Source organism: Sturnus vulgaris, chromosome 13, assembly GCF_052056855.1.
Source record: "Sturnus vulgaris isolate bStuVul1 chromosome 13, bStuVul1.hap1, whole genome shotgun sequence".
NCBI lineage: Eukaryota > Metazoa > Chordata > Aves > Passeriformes > Sturnidae > Sturnus > Sturnus vulgaris.
The window spans coordinates 6,665,122-6,687,755 of NC_142255.1; the positions used below are offsets into that span (position 1 = coordinate 6,665,122).

Here is a 22,634-nt window from a genome sequence, read left to right on the forward strand (position 1 = left end):
ATACAGGCTTTCTTGGTTTTTGGGAAAAGGTGACTCAGAAGAATAATAATAATCATGGTCTGTGCTCCACAGATGGATGCTCAATAAGTACTTTTTCACCCTTTCAAGTTTTCAGTTTAATCTGTAAAACTGTAGTCAGGAGAAGATAAAAGCATGAAAATGTTTCTGGGAAAATAATTTTCAAGAGCCTTTAAGTATTTCTGTATTGTTTGGAAGCTTTAAAGATGTAAAATTACATTTGCAGCTTGGCACTTTGGGGAGTTTTTCCAGAATGAAACCTTTAAAAATGTGTCTATTAGTCATGCTGATAAGGAGCTCTGAGTTGTTCGTTCTCGGTGAGTCCCTTTCCTGTACAGGACATGCTGATGTTTCTTTGGCAGATGTAGCTGAAATTGGTGCAGGAAAAGATGTGCATTTGATCCATATCCAGGAACAAGTGGGCGCAGGATAGAAGAGTCAACAATGTTCACCGAAATTATTCAGGAGTTTAAAGATAGCACAGATTTGCACCAAAGATAAAACTGTTTTAGCTCTTTTTGGGACATTGATCCGACATCTGTGTGTTGTTCATTTTGCTTTGGTGTAGTTATCCAGGCCACAGGAAATGCATTAAGGTCAGAGCTGACTTGCATTAGACTTCATGAAGTCTGGAAGAATTCTGTTGAAATGAAGGGAAGAAGCTTTAAGGGATGAAGGGAAGGGAGGTTGGATTGTCTGGCATGCCAGTCTTCTCTCCCTCTTGAGAAACTTACTGATTGAAAGAAGGCAAAGCTGCTGGTGTTGTAAACACCATTCACCATTGAAGTGAAATATTATAAAGGAAGGAAGGAAGGAATTGTGAGAGCTAGTATGGGATATTAAAACTTGTTGTACCCTGTGTCAAGAGGCATAGGAACAGGAAGGCAGTGGTTCCGTCATTCAGGATGTGATTAATAATGCCTCATTATTTTATTCAGGAACACCTAAAACAAAAAAGTACCAAAATGAAGTAGGTATCTGGCATGGCATGCACAGCGCAGATTTTCAAATTATTTTTGTGTCAAGACCTGAAATCCCCCTAAATGGGTGGGAATTGAGTCTTTAACACACAAATTCTCTTCTGAGCATCTTGGTTTAAGTAGATGTTTCTCAATGTATTTATTTTCTGACCTTGGACTCTCACAGAGGCTCTGGTACCAATGCAAGATGGTGTATTCTGAGTTCTGTACTCACAAACATATCTGAGTACCATGCTACCACACTGTATCACAGTCTGTATTACCAGGTTACTCAGCCTGAATGTGGTGTATTTAATTAAGGTACCTCACCTTGGTTGGACAAGATGAACTTCAAATTACCCCACCATCGAGTTACTTAAAAACTAACGTGTACATTTTTGTGTTCCTTTTCCTATAGTGGGGAAAGTGGTGCTGGAAAGACTGTAGCTGCTAAATATATCATGAGTTATGTCTCCAAAATTTCAGGAGGTGGTCCTAAAGTACAGGTGAGTTGACACACAGTAATACTGAAGCATAAGCTTGGTCTAGATTCACTTGAGAGGTGGAATGACAAAGGGTGTTGGGGCAGACACTGGCAGACAAGAGGCTCTTTTGACCTGGGTATCCTGGGGATGAGCAGCCCCAAAGCAGAGAGCCCTGAGCTGGGCTCACCTACAGAAAGCTGCCTAAGAGCCATGGCAGGGACAGCACAGGGCCAGAGCCAGCTCTGCTCCAGGTGCTGTAACCCTTGTGCTGAATTGCATCTGCAAGATGGGTGGGTTTTTGTCTTTGGTTTTTAGTTTTGTTTTAGTTTTTTTTTTCTTAGTTAACTGGTAAGAGGTACTTTAATTGTTCTAAACCAGATTAAGAACAACAATCAGTCCTTTAGTGGATGTATAGTTAGTTTTTTCCTCCTGTGTTGGCATTTTATTGAAAACTGACCTGGCTTTTGGGGTTTCTGTTGCTTCCTTTAAATTTCTCATTTGTGTGTATACATCAAAGAGGCACGGCAAAAACATCATCTTGTTTTATGATGTTATCTAGGCTAAATTAGAGTGTGTGAAAGCTGCCTGAAAAAAATAAATAGTTGCTTTTGGTAGTACTGATGCTGTTGATGTCTGTTCTACCTACAAACTAAAGCTAGTTGAGTGAAGTAGCCATAAAAATTCCCTTAATGACAGTGTCATTCCTACACTCACAGGCAGTGGTAGGTAGTGGCTGCTTTTACCAGTCCATTCCTGTTGAGTGTTTACTGTAATTTTTGCTTTATTGCAGTCTCTGATGGTGAGTGTGTTCTTTTTGCATAGTTTTGTGCAACAGTGACACTGAGACCATTGCAGAGAATAACTCAGTAACCAAGAGAATGATCCAGAGAGTGCATATAAATATAACCATACTTTTAAGTAAATATTTTGTTTAAAAGATTCCAGCTTTTTGTACGAAATTAAAAAATTACAGAGTAATAGTTAGTACTTAGTAATTACAGATTTAGAGTTGATGAGGTTGGTAGGTTGCCTTAAGCATTTCTTTTGAAATAAATTCCATCTTCTTTTCACAGTTCTGCATGCATTAGATTTTTTCCAAAGCTGATATCTTCTCCATGTTTTGAGCTCCCAGGACTAAATAAAGAGACAATAGTAACACATTACTTTGCTTTCTAAGAAAACTGGATAGCATTATCAGTGATTCCAAAACAGATTGCTGAAGCACTTGCAGATTCTTAAATTTTATGCTACTCTGACTTCATTGGTTGTGGTTCCAGACCTACCCGAAAAATTAAATGCTCATGTGTAAGTGTGGTTTAAAATGAAGATGATGGAAAAAACAGGTTAATTTGTCAGCTGTGTTGCCTGGCAGAACAATGCACAGAAACAGGTTTTAGCTTCAGGGATTTTGTTTAATTTTATAGGATTTTCCTCAAAAATAGGAACTAAAAGCTCTGGGAGAAAAATTGTTGGATTCTATTCCTTATATGATCACGAGAATTTTTTACAGATGCAGAATTTCTTGCCTTTTTAATACATAATTTATATGTCTTAGGATTTTTTTTTAAATAAAATAAATGTAAGAACTTTAAAATATCTATTTCTGAATTTGCATTTCTTTTCTTTGCTAAAATTTTAGCATGTTAAAGATATTATTCTACAGTCCAACCCTTTACTGGAGGCCTTTGGGAATGCAAAAACTGTACGGAACAACAACTCCAGCAGATTTGTAAGTCCCTCTACCTTCGAGATCACTTTACCCTTCCACCTTCTGTGCTGTTACAGAGACAGTGTTCAGGGGTATAATATAAGTTTAGTACAGGTGAAGTAAATGTGAATAAGATATAAAGTGCATTTCAAACCATGGTAGATGTCAGAAGCTTCTGTTGCATTCTGTATAAGTTGTGCATTTATTTCTCTGTATATACTGGGTACAGCTTTTAAAGTACCAAGGCTGCAGCCTTTACTACTAATATTATACAGGCAGTAGACAGGAATTACCTTCAGTCTGTCATTCTAGAAGGGTCAAGATAATCTCATTAAATGACTGACTGCTCACTGAATTGCACACCATAGGTTCCATTTTAACAAGTTACATGTAGGCTTAAAAAATCTGAGATGTGTTCCTTGGCTAACATGAGTGTTAATGCAGTTAGTGTCTCTGGGAAAGCAAGGCATCGTTGTTTTGCTTTGCTTTGCTTCCAGGCAGAGCAGTTTGGTCTTGGTTGTAAAGCTGTTGAACTGACTTGCTGTGCAGGTGAGCTTCATGGTTTCCTTTGTCCTAAGCAAGAGTCTCAGCAGTGAGGAGAAGCCTTTCTATGTTTGCATTAACATGGGATGTGTTAATGTCGAGCTGTATAAATGCAGAAAAGGCGTGGTGGTTCAACAGTCTAAGCTTAGGTTGTACCTTGAGGTATCCATAAAGATGAAATATCCTTGTAACCTTGCTTGAAATACAGTACAAATGCACAATTTTGAATTTGCGTTTACTAACCATTTAACAGCTTGAATTATTTATTGCAGGGGAAATACTTTGAAATACAGTTTAGCCCAGGTGGAGAACCAGATGGAGGGAAAATCTCCAACTTCCTACTGGAAAAATCTCGAGTTGTAATGAGGAATCCCGGAGAGAGGAGTTTTCACATTTTTTACCAGGTCAGAAGCGTCTAAGTCCTTTTTGAGTTATGTAAAGTATTTAGGACCGTTTCTCCTTTTGATTGAAAAGTTGTTCTCAAAGCAGTGAGATTTGAGTGCACACTATAAAAGTAACCTGGTATCTGCTGGGAAGCTCAATGGCATGGTGAGACACCATCTGCCATAGACCTGCCTGGCTGCCTTTCAGCTCCAAAACAGAATACTGCAGTATTGCCAAGCCTTGCTTGGAAATTCATTGTGAACTCTCACATATGAAAAGTCTAGGAGAATATAATAGAAAATTAGAACTTTTCAGCAGATCTCTTTTTAAACTGGCATATATATATGTAGAGAGAGACCAGTTTATATATAATCTGTATTGGCCTATACTTCCTGTGAAAGAGAAATTTGATTCTCAGTTTATTTTTCTGAGACATTTATGATAATACTCTTTGTTGAATTGTCCAAGTATCCCCGTTTTTTGTGTTTGAAAAGACTTTACTGACCTTCACTGGTCTTTGATGTGCATGGTCCTCACCTGCTGGAGTGCTGCTGATCAAGCTCTACAAAGCTAGGGCCAAGACAGAGCTTTGTAAGTGACTGTAGCCAGCTTCACATAGATGAAGTGCCATTGCCAGGAGGGAAAGCTGAGTTGGTGCTGGAATTACTCCTTTTCTGGGGCATATGTACAATTTGCCCTGTCCTGCTGCTTTTCCTGTGGCCTGGAGAGATTTTTTGACACAAGATTTAAGACTGTGGGATTTTGACAGCTCTGTTTTGAGGTTTGTTCCTCCCTGGTGCAGCCATGTCTGTGCATGACTGCATGGCCTTTGCATGTGTCTGAGGAGCATGAAGGATGCTTGTCCTCACAGTGAGAGCCACAGATGATGCTTTCTGAACGTGCTCTCAGCTGTGCCTGCCGTGCACTAGGTGTGGAAAACACATTGCTCCTGAGGATTTAGGGAAACACACTGGGGATCAGAAAACCCACTTTGCCTTTTCTTAATGAGTTAAAGATAATGGAAGGCATTCAAGGCAGTCAAATTTTTAGCTATTTATTAGTTGTAAAGTTAGAACTAAACCGTTTGTGGGAATGGGATTGAGAGCCTGGTCTTCTGGATTAAGCAATTCCCAGGAGGTAGGAAAGATACATCCCTGGCACAGCACCAGCTGTATCTCTGCCAGTAATTTCACCTGTTTCTGACCTGCTCATTTCTGCTGGAAATTGTTGGGTGATACCTAATTTGGGGGTTTTTATTCTGCAGCTAATTGAAGGGGCCTCCTCAGAACAAAAAAGCAGCCTTGGCATTACCAGTATGGACTACTATTACTATCTGAGTCTCTCTGGGTCCTACAAAGTCGATGACATCAATGACAAATCAGATTTCCAAGAAACACTGGTGAGTTCTTTACTGTATGATTTGTGTATGGTGGATGTATGTTCATTTTGCCATTCATTTTTCACAAAGACATTGATCTATTGATGTGGGAATGAGAAATTATTGTAGATGTAACTTATTCTAGTTGTATTTTGCCCTGAGGAGGTGTGTTAAACCTGAAGACAGGTTTTGTAGAAAGGTGTTGTGATTTTCAGTTTGTTCTTTTTCAGAAGGGTGCAAATTTAATGAAATTTAACTTGTACAGATAATCTGGTAGTATGAAAAATGTGAAAATGCAAACACAGTGAGGAACTTGCATTAGAAGAAAAATATAAAAGAGTGACCTGCTTTAGCTGAATTCCCAGTGCTGGCTGACCTTCCATGCTTATTTAAAACATTACTGCTGAAAAGCTGGAGAAAGGGAGTGTGAAAGCAAATCAGGGATCTTTATCCAGCACTGCTGCCAGTTCATTGTGTGACCTGCCAACTGCTGGCGTTCTGTTCTTAGGAATCTACTATTTAATGTAGGTGTATTTACACATTTATGTATGTAGCACATTTAAAGGCCTAAAAAAAATTATTACTGTTGTACTGGAGCTTATTTGGTATTTTAGAAAAATAGTTTGTTGAGAAGACATTCTGTAAGTTGTCATGTACTCTGAAATCTAAAACCCAAGGGTGCTAGGGATTTTCTAGTAAGTGGCTGAAATTCACAGCCTAAGCCAGACTCTGGACTGTTTTTTAGAGTCATTCTGTACAACTTCACAATTCTTAGTCTTGGTGGGTAAAACCACTTGACTGTGTAGAAGGAATAAAATAATTTTTTCTTAGGTTCATTGTTTCCCAATTTGCAACAACGCTATTTGTTTTTAGTGGGACACTTAAAAGCAGGTGTTTATTTTTCCCAGAACTTACTTTGTTAATACATCTTCCAAAAAATGTAACTGCTTCTGTATTTAGCTAAAAAAAATATAGAAATGCTGAAGCAGAACATCTGGCACCCTTTGAAACTTCATTCAACTTTAACGAAGTTTGGTTGCCTTAGGAATCTGAACTGCTTTAAATAACTCTGCTTTTTAACACCAAAATTTTAAAAGGACTTCTAAGACAAGAATTTTTGACTGTACAAATTTGTTTGTTTGTTTGTTTTTCTTCCCAGCATGCAATGAGTGTGATTGGGATCTTTGCAGAGGAGCAGGCATTGGTACTGCAGATAGTGGCAGGAATATTGCATTTGGGAAACATCAGCTTCAAAGAAGTTGGCAACTATGCAGGAGTGGAGAGCGAGGAGTGTAAGTACCTCTGGAAAGTGTTAGAGGAGCAGCAGTGGGCTGCAGCCCAGATGGCAGAAGGTGAACTGCAATTTAGAGCTGCTTATCCAAACAGCATCGTTCCTTAGAGTGTGAGGCTGCCAATTGAGAGTCTGTGCCAAAACCAGGTGCTGAGGCCCCTCTTTTGTCTTGTAAAAGGCTACTGACTTAACAGGAGTGTGATTTTGAATTTGAGAAATCCTGTTCCAGCCTTTGAGTATGAAATAATAGACACGATGAGAAGGGCTTGAACTCTGCTTCTTTCAGTGCACCAGCACATATTCATAAAAACCCCAGTTTATTCTTTGGTTTGTGTGGCCTCCTGTCCTGTGAAAGCAGCTTCCAGCTGTGGGTGTCCCTGGGCTCAGGACATGGCTGGTGCCCAGGCATCCATACAGGTGTGTGCATGTGCCTTGTAAACAGAGGTTCAGAGCTGAACTGAAATGCAGACTTTACATTCTGCAGTTATATTTCCTGTTTCAAATTCCTCAACTGATACCTCATTGTTAGCTACAGCTACTGAGTAACTATTTCTTTACAATTCCCTTTCCCACAGTGCCCTGTCCTTGCATCCCTCAACGCTTGCTCTGTTCTGTAGCAGCTGGGCCCGCAGCAGCAGTGTTGGAATGTTAATGGACTTGGAGTTTTAAATGTTTTTGTTATGATTTGCACCTTGCATCTAATGTGGATTTATGCTACTTGGATGGTTTAAGGGCAGAGTGGATAAGCACAATATACCTAACAGTACCTTATACATACCTGTGGGTTCTCTTAATTCTTGGTTCAGAATGGGTCTTATGTTTAGGAAAATTGCATTTGTCTTGTTTTAGATACTTTATCCATAACTAACTTACCTTGTGCAGTCAGCTTCACACTCAACTGTATTAACACTCTCCTGCTATTTGTTTTATGAAATAGGGAAATAAAAATCACTAATTTTTAACCTTCCTAGTCTCTCAACTTAAGAAATTAGGCGAACCCAAAGAAAAACATTTTGTGGTGTTGGAATCAAAAAGCATATAAATACGAATGAGCTGCTGTGCTTCAATTTCAATCACAGTATTAAATCTTGCAATCAAATCAAGGCATTTAAATGCCATAGAAGATGGTTACAGAATGGGTTGCATCGAAATAACAAATGCAAAGACATGAATTGAAAATAAAGCATTAGAAGTGAATGTGTTTCTGTTATGAGCCATGTCCACATTTCTCCTGCTCCCTGGGATACAAATACAAAAACTATGTATGAATAATACATGGGAAGAAATTAGAAAGTAGAATGAATATCAAACTTAGGCATAAATATACTTATTTTAAAGAAGCCAGAGAAGAAATAGCCATGTCTAGCACAGTTTCTGCATTATGAAAATGAAAGTTGGACTCACTTCTCTTCTCTGTTAGTCCTCCCCCCAGTTTACTGTTCATCCTAACCAGCTAAACAGTAAAGCATTTATAGCCTGCATGGCCACGAAGGATAAAGCACGAGGAACAACCACAGCTCAGTCCTGCTTTTTGTAAGCCTAAAATAATAAAAAGTTTAAGAATTTGGTCAGTTGTGTTCCTGTTATATAGCAAATTGCAAAAAAATGTGCAAAGCCATTCTTTGGGACACCAAAAATTCTACTCTCTCACTCTGAGTCAGAATCAAATCTATACTGACCCTTCTTGACAGACTTTTAAACAAATGCGATTTTAAAACTACCAGTGATTGCTATCTGCTCCAGTTTTTGATTATAGTATTAGATGAAAAAAGTTCTTATTTGCTGGAAATCTTTCATGCTACAAATCAGGGCAAATAATAGTACTTCTCTCTTGGAAGGAGAAAAGAATTTAAACCCTCTCTCTTTACACTTGCATTGTATTGGGAGGATTGTTTTTCACTTCCTGGAAGCCCAGGAAGTGAGCCCAGTCTTTTCAGCTTTCCTTCACAGAGTGAATTTAAAATATTCCACTGAGTGCTACTGATGACTCTTTGAGGATCATTTTTTCAAATATATGCATATCCTGCTTTATAATAATTTCCAGACGGTAACTTTATGATCCTAACTAGGGAAAAAATCAGGCATCTTAAGAATGTGAAGTTGTATCAAGTGCTGGCCAGCTACTCTTCCCTTACAGTAAATCATTAGCCCTGGGAAGGGAGAGTTTCTGTGCTCTGCACAGTGCTCCCTGCCATTAGACAAATCATAAATTCTTACCAGTAGTGTTGGTTAAGCATTTTTCCTGGCATCTTAACAGTATATGTGAGCATATCTGCTCTATAATTGCCTACATTCTTTCCCAAGTTAAAGGGAAAAATCAATATGATGATGAACCTTTTCATGTGCTCTTCAACCTGAGTTCTCTGAATTACTAAAGATGTTGCCAGTGACTCGACTTTGTGTCGTTCCTGGTACCCCAGAGTAAATTTAATCAGTTTGCTGATGGTAATAAATCATATTTTAGAAAGCTGATGGTTATTGCAATACTTTTGGAATAATGTACTAAAGGATTTAGTGAAGTCATACTGTGACATTACAGATGTGTAAAGCTCAAGTGGCTGCTGTCTTAGTGATTATTTTACATTCTCACACCAGTAAAGTACATCTGAAACCAGTGGAACACGGAGGAAACACTGTTAGTGGCTCGTGGTGTTTAGTGGAGGTACAATACCAACTCCAGGCGTTTTCCTGAGGAGCTTTTTCTGTTTGCTCTCAAGATACTTCTGTTTTTCCACTCCCTGAAGGGTGTGACACCTGCAGTAACATCTGCACCATGTCCTGAGAGTGCAGAGAATTCCAGACCCTGGGCTGCTTATGGCACATGTATTTTTGTGCTTTGCTTTTAAACAAGGGGAAACAGAATTGACAAAGTACTTAGAGAATAAGGGATTAAAAAATAAAAGGCAAGGTAATTAAAAACTTTTTCCAATGTCCTAATTTATAAGAAGAAAGAGAAAGGATATTAGGAAGCAGATAGCTTTTATTTCATGTGTGAGCTCTATGTTTTATTTCCATCTCTTCCAAGAGTGATTTGTTTGAACCACACAGTTCAAAACTATGTCCTGTGGCAGCTTACATGTTTGAAGGACTGAAGGTACAGAAGTAGCTGACTATTTTACTTCAAGGTGGTTTATCTTAATTGAAATCCATGTAAATAAAGAGTTGAAAATGTCCTTAAGGAGCATAGGGAAATTTTAAAGACATAAATCACTCCTCTTTTCCTTTTTAAGCTGCACACTACGTGAGTTTTATTGTTATTTGAGATAACAGTTAATTCTTTTCTTTGTTCTGTATTTAGCCTGTAAGTCATAATCCAGCAATCCTGATCTTTCTTGCAGTTTTAGCTTTCCCTGCTTTTCTCCTGGGAATTAACCAGGACCGCTTGAAGGAAAAACTGACCAGCAGACAGATGGACAGCAAGTGGGGAGGCAAATCTGAGTCCATTCATGTCACCCTGAATGTGGAACAAGCCTGCTACACCAGGGATGCACTGGCCAAGGCCCTTCATTCCCGTGTTTTTGATTACTTGGTGGATGTAAGTTGGATTTGCTTGATTCTCCTGAAGTATCAAAACAAGTTCAAGGGCACTAGGAATGTTCCTTGCAGGCCTTTTCTTGCCTGTCATTGCTTTGCCCGAGCCTGCTCAGTGCAGTGGGAGTGTGCCCATGGATACCAAACACAGGGCACTGCCTCTGACACCAGCTGTGCTTGCAGGCTCCTGCCAGAACTGTCCCGTGGGGGATCCTCATGTCCTTCCTCTCAGCATCTCTACTTCTCTGACTTCCTCCTCCATAGCAGAGCAGAATTAGTTGGTTGTGCTCTCCTGCTCTCTGCTCCCACTTCCCTGCAAAGAGCCCCTTCAGCAGCCACATTTGGTGGTGGAGCTGGGGCCACATTCCATTCTCCATGCCAAAATGCTCTCTTGTGCAGTGAGACCCTGGGCTGGAGGCTGGGGGCCCTGGATGCTCCTGGTGCAGCAGGGATCTGCTCCATGGGCACTGCAGTGACCAGAGGTGCCCTCCTGCCAGCAGCCCTGCCATCCCACTGTGCCTGTACCAGCACTGATGCTGCACGGGAGGGGGGCACGTAAGGGGAAGAGATTCAGTGTACCCTCAGCAGAATTTATCAGATAGCAGACATAAAGTTCTTTTTCTTTGTCCTTTTATTTAACTGAGCCAGTTACAGCGAAGAGAGAAGATTTTTATAGATAGTAAATCCAAAGACTCACTGACCTGGAAAGCAGGATAACATACTGTTCATTTCCTAACTGTTTGTAACACTTTATTAAAAAGTGAAAGCAAAATAACCTATTCAGTATATTTGTATTCAATTAAATATATATTATTTTAGAATAATTTTAGTAGAAATATTTAGGAATATTGATATATTTTAATTGTATAACTGTGCTTTGTTTTATGTTTTGTTTCTGTTTTGATAGTCTATTAATAAGGCTATGGAGAAGGACCACGAAGAATATAACATTGGTGTCCTTGATATTTATGGCTTTGAAATATTTCAGGTATGGCAGTGGAATACCTGGGGTTCGAGCAGATCTGACCTAGGAGAGGGGTTTTTTTTATAATTTAGAGGGGAAAAAATTTAAACCAGAAAAAAAATCACACATCCTATGGCCAGAATAAAAGCAAAAAAATTCCCAGCCCATCTTCCTGAACATTGTGATCTCACTGGTAATGTCTCACTTAATAAACATGAAGTATTGAAGAAACTTCAAAGAAATGAAGTCATTGATCTTAAAAGAAAGATCTGAGATTCCACAAAATGTCTATAAAGTCAGCAACCCATCTGTCACTGACAGTGTTTCTTTGAAGCTTATTGCCAGCATAGGCACTAAAAATTATTGTATATAAGGTAGGAGACTAATTTTTACATCGTTTCCTTTTCTACAGAAAAACGGTTTTGAACAGTTCTGCATCAACTTTGTAAATGAAAAACTGCAGCAGATTTTTATTGAACTGACACTGAAGGCAGAGCAGGTAACCAGACTTTTCTACTTTGGAATTCACAAATGAGCTATTCCTTTTCCAACTGGTGGAAAAATCGAGATTTCATCATCTGTTAACAGTAAAATCAACCTTGTTAATAAGCAAGACAAAGGGAAAGAAAACAACCTTTGTTGCTGGTTGACCCTAAAACTCTAGAGCACATCAGCTGCAGTCATTTGTTGTCTGATGGAGTGGTGCAGGAGCCAGTCCACCCCAGAGTGTGCTAATGCAGTCATATGACTGTGCCCAGGCATGCTGCAGAGTCTGACTCATGGGCAGGGATGGGAAGCTGCAGCCTGGCTCCATCCCTGGGCTTCCCTTGAGCATGATAAACATTTCATTGGGGATACTTGCCTTAATTTCCTCTACACTTTTTTTTATTTTTAAAAAATATATATGTATATATGTGTATGTGTGTATATGCAAGAATGAAATAGATCAGAGAAATAGAAAAATACTTGTGGAAGTATTTGCAGTTCTCTACTCACAGTCTTACTGCCAAATCTCACTTTTTTTTGTTTCTGCTTTGGAGGGCAGACAGGATGCAGCTGAGACAGGAGCCCTGTGTGCAGTGTGAGCTCAGGGCTGGCACCAGCTTTGGGACAGAGTTTTCAGGAATGCCCAGACACAATTGCCTTTGTGGGAAAGTAGCCAGTCATGGCACTGGGTGCACAAGTGACCTGCAGACTGTCTGCTGGGCCCTGATATGTGCAACTGACTGGGTCAGTTTAATCGAATTTTAATATGGATTTTTCCCCAGTCTGTCTTTAGGTGCCTTTACGGATACAGTAATTGTATACAGAAATAAAAAGCTGCATCTTCATTTCATGTACATTTCTAAATGTGTTGTCTGGGGGATCTGATCCTCAATGTGCCTGTCACAATCTTAATTTTTAAAATAGATCAGGATGTGTAGATACTTAGGTGCACTGTCAAGATACTGTAAAAGTCATTTTGTTACTATTTGTAAAGTGCTTTGACAATAAATGGAGTTGAAATCTGCCTGCTGTTGTCAGTAACCACGGAAAGGCTGTGAATGACAAAGGAATGTGTGGGGAGAACAGAGTAGGATTTCGATTCATCTTTTAGGCAGCAGAGAGCTGGATTTAACTATCAGTAGGGTCATTTCTCCCACCTCCACCCAGTCATACATTTGGCAAGTTCCTGAACATGAGTAGTGCAGAGTTTGTGTCTGTGGTGTGTTGTAAATCTAGTGCTACATCTACAGTGCAAAGGAATGTTTGCATCTGTTTCTTTTTACTTAACAGGAAGAATATGTGCAAGAAGGAATTAGATGGACACCAATAGAATACTTTAACAACAAAATAGTATGTGACCTTATAGAGAACAAAGTGGTAAGTATTTAGAACAAACAGGTGGAGAAAACAACAGGATTTTTTCTCTTGAACATTTGGACAACTGCTTTTTCTGTAAAGAAGGTTCATAGGAAAATGCAAATCCTGTTGTTCTGTTACTGAGTCATACTAAGGCTATATATAAATCTTACATAAGATGTCTTATAGGAGCCCTAAGATAGATCATGTAAGATACCATCCAAAAAGAGAACTATACCATAGCATGATTGACATGTGACTAAGAAACGAAATAATGGGAAAAAAATTAAGACCTTACTGACATACTGGGAGATTTAATCCAGTTTGGGGAAGCTACAGCACTGCCTTTCCTTTAAGGTGCTGTTGCAAATCCAACAGAAACAAACAAAGAGACAGTATTGTAGATAGAAGGAATTTTGTGGTTTTGCTGCACAGACTGTTCTGTAGTCTCGAGTCTTTATGTTCTGCTTTGGGATGACGAATGTTGAGTTGTCCTTTAGGTCAGAAGTAGAGTGTTTTTCAGATAGTTCTTTATCCTCGTGTAGGCCAGAACAGTTTTGAAAGACTGGAGTGGCTTGTGCTTAAATGCACATCAGATTTTGCCCATTTTCTATCTGTATGAGGATCAGTAGGAAGAGAATAAGATTTCCCTCCCAATCTCAATATTTAGCTCTACGTTTGTGAAACTACAGTATGTCCATTTAAATACTTTCCTCAGACATAGATTTACTTTTTGGTGGAGTGAGGAAAGAAACTTTTAACAAATGTTGAGTGTTTTAATGTTTTTGTTAATGTGGATTTTCTCAACAGTAATCACTGTTTCCTCCATCATTTCCCACTGTCACTATCATCCCATGAAGTGTCATCTCTCCTTAAACTGTTTGCATATTGGTGTAAAAGTTAATCTCAGTTGATTGGGGGGAAATCCTTCCTGACTGTGCTCCAGTATTTTTGTAGCAAAGACAGTTTTCTGTTTGGGGGAAGCAACTGGCACCATAATTTTTTCCCCCCTCACTTGAGCTGCTGTTCTTGTTCCCCAACACATTAGAATCCCCCGGGGATTATGAGCATTTTAGATGATGTGTGTGCCACAATGCATGCCGTGGGAGAGGGGGCTGACCAGACACTGCTCCAGAAACTGCAGATGCAGATTGGGACTCATGAACATTTCAACAGCTGGAACCAGGGCTTTATCATCCATCATTACGCTGGAAAGGTAACGTGGAAAATTATCACTGAATTCTCTGTAATGGATTTATGAGGAAAGAGAGCAGTAATGAGAGGAAGGGGGAAGCCCTGCAGGGGGCTGGCTTGGTTTTACACAGCCAGGTTCTCTCAGGAGACAGTGTCCCTTCACAGTGCAGGGAGCTTAGGACAGAAATGCCTTCACACATGGCCCTTGCTGGAGAGAAGAGTCTGGGCCTTGCTGCTCTCAGAACCAGAACTTAAGTGTAATGAATGAATGCCCCGTGACTTTTGTTAGCATTTTTTAATTACAGTAGCAGTAAATTTAAAGAATTCAGATACAAAAATGATGTTTAGGTGATGATATACCAATAAAACTGGAAATATAATGTGCAATTCTGTCTTGTTTGGATTTATTTCTTGGAGTATTCATTGTTTTCTGCAGTTAATAACAATAAAACTTACTGTTTAATAACAGTGAAACTTACTGTCCTTACTACGCAAAAAATTTTCATAGTAAAATTCAGTATTAAATTCACTTGTCATGTTCCATTCACTAGTTCCATAAGTTTTTAAAAATTTGATTTTAAACTGAATTTATATTTGAAGATGAAATTCCTTTGTTTGTTGAGAAAAATTTAATAATACATGCTGGGATTTAGTGCTCATTGTAGTATCTGAGTTTTACCAGATTAACCAAAAAGTACAGAACAGCAACTGATGAGGACAGAATTTAAATTTTCTTCAATTATTGGGTTCTCAACTTACCACAAACAATCAATTTCTACCTTGGCCCAGGTATCCTATGATATGGATGGATTCTGTGAGAGGAATCGGGATGTTCTTTTCATGGACTTGATTGAACTCATGCAGAGCAGTGATTTGTACGTAAGCAAAACTCGCTTCCAGCTGGGAATGTCATGGTGGTTTGGAGGGGCACACAGGGCCTGACTTCTCTGCTTTGTACCTGCTCACCTCCTTTGTGTACCAGTGCAAATATAACCCAGTGCTGCAGTACAGCATCCCTTCATTGCCCTGACCTTCATTTCTGAAAATTGGGCCAAGGGGGGCACTGCAGTGTCAGAATCAAATGCTGTAATGGCAGCCTTTGTTTTGGCCTCAAGCAAGGCCATCAGTGGTCTGGCATGCTCTCAGAACAGGCACTGTTTTGACAAACAAAGTAACATTTTTTGTGATGTATTTTAATTAATTGATGCTTACTTTTTAAGAAGTGTGCATTTCTTCAAGTCTTCTAGATGTCTGATGTCATGGCTTTCGATGCTCACTAAAATAGCAAGGGGTCTCTGTGAGGAATAAAGCTCATGGAAAGTACTAATCTTAAAATAGATTTGATATAACTCAAGAGTAATAGAAATAGCTATTTATATTCTGCTCAACTATCAACTTTTACAGCATATTCCTTAACATACTTGCATTGAATTGTCTTTCTATGCCAACCCTGTTTTATAAATTCTTTTCTAGGCCTTTTATAAAGGCTCTGTTTCCCGAAAATCTTCAAGTGGACAAGAAGGGCCGTCCTACCACTGCAGGCAGCAAAATCAAAGTATGTCTCCTTTTGCAATGTTGGTGTGTGTATATGTGGTTGTGTATGAATATAGCTTTATTAGAATCATTCTACCCAGCATCAGTGTTCATTAAATGTTGTATTCAGCAGCATCCTATAGCAGTGAATTTTCAAAACGAGCAGTTGATGGTCCTTGCATGTGTATAATGAATGAGCCACCTCACTCAGCCTCTCATGTCCTACAGGTAACTGGTCTCTTTACAGTGCAGGAATGCTGACCCAACACCCACCCAGTCAACAGCAGTGCCTCTACTGACCATAGAGTGCCTTGCCTAAGGCAGAAAGTGCTACAAGGCCAGGGTCTGTTTGGAGACTGATTGTAGAATACACACTTAGATTACACATGACTTTGCAAATCAGTATTTTACCAACCTCTTTTCTCACATTTCACCCTGACAGGTTCACTTGATGCATTTGCTCCACATTTTTATATAGAAGTTTGAATGTGTTACCTAGCTGGAGATAATGGTGCCTATTTACTGTTAAGTTTATTTTGAGGTGCATATTAACCCAACACACTTCGGTTGTTGAAGAAAGACCAAAGGCAACTGTAGCCAGTAGAGTCATCATCAGATGGTTTATCAAGAATTCCCTCAGGATTTACCCTGTTCAGCTCAGATCCTGTTGTTTTCCCTTGTTTTACAGAAACAAGCCAATGACCTTGTTGGCACCCTGATGAAGTGTACACCCCACTACATCCGCTGCATCAAACCCAATGAAACAAAGAAGTCTCGAGACTGGGAGGAGAGCAGGTATGAATAAGTAAAGTGTGTGAGGAGAAGCAGTGCTAATGGTCAAAAGAAGCCACAAAAACTCATAATTTGTAATTGCACGGCCTATGAACAGAACTACATTCTCTAAACTATGCGAAATGAAATCTGGCATGACCTCTCCTAAACTTTGAAGATAAGTGGTGGTCACTTGGTCTAAATGAGCACTTAGTGTATGCAGCTCTTGGCTTTTTGCCTGCCTGTTATGGATAACCAACATTTGCATAAGTAACACAACCAGTATATTAAAAACTTGGTTTTCCATGTAGAATGTGTATTATGATCACTTTTATGCTTTGCTATTAAGAGACTAAAAAGCCAATAGGATCTCTGTATCTACTTTTATGTATCAAACCTGCCAAAATGTGTCTATAACGAACAGTGGAGAAAGTTCCTGTTCTACTTCTTACATTTGATTAGCTAACTCTTTAAAAAGAATTGACTGGAATGTCATACCAGGTATTTATATAGACATTAAATAGATGTGATAAACCAAACTGATCATTTAGACATGTGTTTTAAGGCATCTTTAACTACATGGTTCTTATAGCATCTTCCTGTTCTCTGGAAAAGAGGCTTTCTTTTTGCACTAGCCTAGGTGCTCAGTAGGATGTGTAAACCATGTGGGGGCCTAATGTAGGCATTCATTGCTATATACCAAGTACTTCTGAGAATGGTAAAATTGCTGATAAAGCAAGTGGTTATTTTTATCATGGTGAAACAGCTTACAAAGTCTGATAAAAAGCATTCTTGGACAACCCCAGCAGAATTCCCTTCCTGCCTTTCCAGCAGACCAGCACAGTCACATGCAGATGGAGAGCACTTACAGAAGCTATTGGGACTGCACTTCAGAGTCTCAGTGAGGGCTTGGCAGTAAATGTAGACCCCCTTTAGCTTTTCCACCTTGACAGTCCTACTATGTTGCACTTAATTTTCTATTGACACTGGGGACCAGAGGAGGAAACTAAGTGATCCTGGGAAAAGTATTTATGAAATTTATAGTTAAAAATTGAGGGGCTTTTAAAATCAATCATTTGCATATTGGGAAACAGGCCTGTTATTGTGGAAGGTGTTGCTAGGAAACCAGTGAAACAAATACAGTCCTAGTCCTGAGAAAAGGGCAGCTTTCAGGGAACCCCTTTAGGAGCAAAAATGGGCAAGATTTCTTCTTGTTTTACTATAATGAGGATGGTGTGTTATCAGTAGCTGCTGTATTTGCCAAGTGAAATACAAAGGACTGTATATTATCAAGCTCAGACAGAAATGGAAGTGCTGCTTACAATGGTAATCCTTTCTCCCTGTTTAAAAATCCCAACGTTATCCCATTTCAATCTGTGACTGCCCATCTATTGTACTGGGACTTCACTGGGGCACTTAGTGACAGGTCTGGGGAAAAGAAATTTATATGTGTGTTACAATTCAAAGCTAAGCTTAATATTGTCGTTTCTCAGTTTTACTGTGAAAAAGATTTGAGGGAAATAACAAACATAACTGAATTTATGTGATACTTTGCTGATAAGTTGATTTTTAAAATTTTTTGCTTTCTTTTCTTGTGTGGTCACATAATGCTGCATCATACACAGGCTGCCTTAGTCAGTGTAATGGGAGTAGCAATTTGCTTATTAGTAGCAGGTTACTAGACCGTGAAAATGTAACTGAAAAAGGAAAAAACCCTTCCACAAAGCTGGTCATATTTCATGCTCACAGAAGCCATAGAACTCTACCTTTCTGCTGCTGTTGAATAACTTCAGAATACTTAGCACTGAAACATATGCCTTGTGTAATATGTAAACCTTGTATAATACCTTAGTTAATCCAGAAATTGGGGTGTTCTTGAAATGTGTTTTTGTTCAGGTCCTGGCACAGCCACTTGGACTTGTATTCAAAACTGCTGCATTAGCTGAATTCCCAGACCCTGACCTGCTTGGGGTTGCTGCCTGGAGGGAGATTTTCAGTGTGTCTTTTCTCAGAAAGGAAAGGGAAAAAACAGAAAAATGTCTCAAATTCTCTGGTGCTGGACACTGATACTGGCGGGACAGTAAGAAAATGGGAGTAGTACTGTTGCTCCAGTGCATTATTCCAGATGTGAACAGGAGGGAAAGCTATAAACAGGAAAATGTATTTTTGTCCACCAACTTTGTACTGCACCAGAATTCTTGGAGTGGGTACAAAATATACTTTATTCCTTGAACACAGCAAAATTAAAATGTGTAGTAGTCTTAAGCTAAAAGAGCAGTATCACTCATCATTTAGTAAAATACCTCTCAAAAGTGGTCTTCAAAAAGAAGAAATAACTGAAGGGATTTTGTCATTTGTAGCAAGGGATTTTAAAAGATTTTTCCCTTCGTACTATGAGTCATATGAAAAAAATGTCTCAACAAAAAAAAATCAATGGGCAGTACATTTTATATTCAAATTTAACTTTTCAAAATAGCTAGAGAAATAACATTGAATTCACTGAGTGTTTTGGGATTTGGAAAAATCTTCTGTAAAATCAGAGCAATAGAAAGTAAAACAAAATTAAATGGCTTCTTCCAGGCTCACTTTTTAAAAATTATATGTAAACAGATGCTCTTTTACATACTGTTTGTTAAACTTGCAGAACTAAAATCTTAATAACCATTATAGTTCAGACTGAAAGCTAAAGCTTTTCTACTTTGCCCTGTAGAAGAACATCAACAGAGTGAAAAACTGACATTGCTTCTTTCAGCACTTGACTTAGATGAGAAAATTAAGGAAATGCAGAGCAAATCAGCAACTGAAATTCTTCAAAGAAACAAACATTAAGTAGTAGACTAGCGGGTTATGTAAGAAGGAACAAAAACATAAATGTACCACAGGTCTAGAACGAAGAAAAATGCAAAAGCTTTTTTGTTTTGCTGTTTTTCTGCTTTGCATTTCATGGCCACGTACGTGTTCCAGGTTAGAACCCAACTGGAAGTGCTTGGGTGTGAGGCAGCTCTGATGGTGTTGGGATAATGGTGCTTCAGTTCCCATGTGCAGCAGAGTTCCTCCGCAGCCATTAACACTTTCTGTGGGACTGGTACCAGCTCAGCTTTTGTTTGTAATTTAAAATGTGCCACGGATGAGTCATCCATTACTGGCTTCAGCCAGTCTTGTGCCTGTCCTCGCATCCTTCCTTTGCAGCATGGTAAAATTAGGGAGAATTTCTGGCTTTTCATCAGTATGCTGACCTGGCTTTCTACTTTCTCATTCTTTGTGTAGTGAAGGTTTGGCATCAGGGGCTTTTTCCATCAGATTTGGTCTTTTCTCCATAACAACGAGGAAAAGAATGTTGCTGTGTTTGTTTGAGCTATGCAAAGCGTAGGAAAAACTCACAGTAAAAGAACACAAAACAATTTCCCAATCCCTTGGATACCAGCTGTGTAATTGTATAGGTAATAGTTACTTGGCCTTTTATGGATTTTATTATTACCTAAGAAATTTATACACAAATTATTTTGGAGATGGGAAATTAAACTAGGAAAAAGTGCGAAGGTTAACTTGCTATGTGTATTTCAGTGCTGTCGTTTATCTGCCTGCAATATCTTTCCTACCATGCAGTGTGCAGAGCAATGTGCAAAAATAGATTCATTTACCTATGCATGAATTTTAGCAATCAACAGTTAAACATGATTCAGATGTTTAAGAATGCCTCAATCCACAAGTATGCTGAAATTAAATGGATTTTAAGCCTTGCATTGTTTTTGTCCCCAGGGTAAAACATCAAGTGGAATACTTGGGTCTGAAAGAAAATATTCGAGTCAGAAGAGCTGGCTATGCCTACAGACGGGTTTTCAAGAAGTTTCTGCAGAGGTAAGTAACGCTCGTTTAGAAGAATTGCTGCAAACAACAGCAGGGCTGTTTACATGATGAGGAGGGAACCAAGAGGTTGCCAGTTTTGGAACCTTCTCATTCCCACGTAGCCATTTCTCACACAGAGATTTCAAAGTGCTTTAAAGCCTGGCTTTGTGTTACTGAAAGTACTTCATCTTTTCTGTAAACTTACCTAAAGCCTCAGTATTTGTAGTGCTGTGAGAGGGTTCCTCAAAGTTACAAAGAGTTCAAGGAACCACTGCAGTGCCTGAAATCTGAGTGTTCAGCTGCAAGCTCTTGTCTAAAACGTTACTGCTCCAGCTCTCCCAGCTCTCCCCACGGCAGACAGAAGACAGGTAAAGAAATCCACGCCTGCCAATCAGCCATTGCAGTGTAAAGAGTAACCTCAGCTTACAGTGCTCCTTATCCTTCCACTGGTGTTCCAACAGCTGGGAATGGGCACAGCTGAAACCTCTGCAGCTGCTCAGTGAATGAATGAAAGCAAGTCAGAGCTCTGGAAGATCAATCCTGTTCTCGGTGTCTTAGGACCAGCTGTTAACATGATTAACTACCTCCACTAGCTAATGAAATTCTCTTAAATAAGAGCAGTTTCAAGATTTATACAACATTCAACTTCTGTTTTTCAGAAACTGGGGACATAGAGCTAGTAAGTGCCCAAACAGGCTTTATGTGATAAATTGACTTTTGTTGGAAGTCATTGCATTGAACTTGAGAGTATCAAACGAAATCCCAGTCGGTTTTTGCAAGGAGTGGAGTATAGTTAATCAGACAGCACAGAACAAAGCCATTAGTAATACTGCATGATAATACCAAGAATATTCCAATAATGTAGTAACAGTCAGACCTACAGTCTCTGAAAGTGTGAACTTAATTTTCATTATGGAATGATTTTAAATTCCTTTTTCTTCATGACCTTTAAGTCCAGACGTATAAACATGAATATGCTACAGGCTGTGTTACTTAACACATACTGTTGCTGAGACAAACAACAGATTTGTGCTGTGCTAAATCTAGCCTGAACACAGACTGTGAGGGCTGGGCAGGCCCTGCACAAAGGAAAAAGCTACCTGGTACTTCTGTATCCGCAGGCAATTGAAACTCCTCTTAAGGAATTCATCCTTTTGTTTCAGATTAATTAGCTTTGTTAAATTTAACATTTTGTTATGAGTAAAACTCTTCCTGCACCCTTTCCATTCACAGTTCCTAGCATCCAGAACAAGCTCTGTTCTGACCCCCTGAGTCAGTGTGAGTAAAAGCGGCCTGAGGCATGGGATGCACAGGAAATGCATGCTTGTACACTTGTTTTCATTGGGCGTTCCTTGGCAGCTCCATGCAAGTGGAGATTGCTGGGCTGAATAGACTTTTATGTACAAAATTTACATTTGCATGCAAAAAGCCACAGTCACTGAAAAGGTCTGTGTGTTCCCAAGCATAACCAAACTGAAAGCTGAGCTCCCTGTTTAGCCATCAGACCTAACTGCTTACTGGGAGTTTGCAGTACCTATCTGGAGGGCAGTCATGATTGGAAATTGTTTCAGAAGCATGTTAAGAGCACATTTAGTACTTGTGCTGAAATCATCTGCAAGATCAAATTACACAAGCTTAACAAACCTGGATTCATGGATGGTGACATGACTGGTTTCATGGGAAGCTGCACGAGGTGCCGTTGCTAAAGAGCAGTGAACAGTGAGACTTGTCACGTTACCAAACTGTGAAATGCTTAAATAGTGCATATTATAGAATGATCTGTTTGTTCTGCCCTGTAGATTTGTTGCACCAGTAAAATGTATGAAGTTAATTTGATGAAAAAGGAGAATTTCAAATATATTCTTCCTTTGTACCCAAGAGCTCTATGTATATTAAAAGGTCTTGAATCATGTGTTTCCCTGTGCCCTCCTTTACAGCTCAGGAGATGTAGGAGAGAATTTGTAGCATGCTGAAATGTCATGTCACAGTCTCTTGTGTGGAAGGGAGCAGTTTGGAACACCTTTATTCACCTCAGCTCCTTTACCTTCAGTTACCTTGGTTAGACCCACGTACACAGCTGCACTGTTGATGAGCTTGCAAAAGAGGCTGGTTAGTAAAGGAGTTTGGAGTTTATTTAAGTTATAACTCTTTACTGGGTTGCATCTATTTATCCCATAATACTGATAA

The 22,634-nt window shown here is 39.2% G+C and overlaps 1 protein-coding gene across 1 annotated transcript in view; it reads left to right on the forward strand.

Annotated features, from left to right (window-relative positions):
* The window catches only part of MYO1E (myosin IE), a 76,700-nt gene that overhangs the window by 39,033 nt on the left and 15,033 nt on the right, over positions 1 to 22,634 (forward strand). Inside the window, exons 5-18 of the mRNA XM_088172470.1 lie at positions 1,396 to 1,483; positions 3,102 to 3,191; positions 3,986 to 4,117; positions 5,362 to 5,496; positions 6,635 to 6,767; positions 10,105 to 10,301; positions 11,205 to 11,285; positions 11,674 to 11,760; positions 13,038 to 13,124; positions 14,152 to 14,319; positions 15,087 to 15,172; positions 15,771 to 15,852; positions 16,519 to 16,625; positions 20,361 to 20,459. Of these exons, the coding sequence (XP_088028596.1) occupies positions 1,396 to 1,483; positions 3,102 to 3,191; positions 3,986 to 4,117; positions 5,362 to 5,496; positions 6,635 to 6,767; positions 10,105 to 10,301; positions 11,205 to 11,285; positions 11,674 to 11,760; positions 13,038 to 13,124; positions 14,152 to 14,319; positions 15,087 to 15,172; positions 15,771 to 15,852; positions 16,519 to 16,625; positions 20,361 to 20,459 (1,572 nt within the window). The remainder of the gene's footprint in view (positions 1 to 1,395; positions 1,484 to 3,101; positions 3,192 to 3,985; positions 4,118 to 5,361; positions 5,497 to 6,634; positions 6,768 to 10,104; positions 10,302 to 11,204; positions 11,286 to 11,673; positions 11,761 to 13,037; positions 13,125 to 14,151; positions 14,320 to 15,086; positions 15,173 to 15,770; positions 15,853 to 16,518; positions 16,626 to 20,360; positions 20,460 to 22,634) is intronic.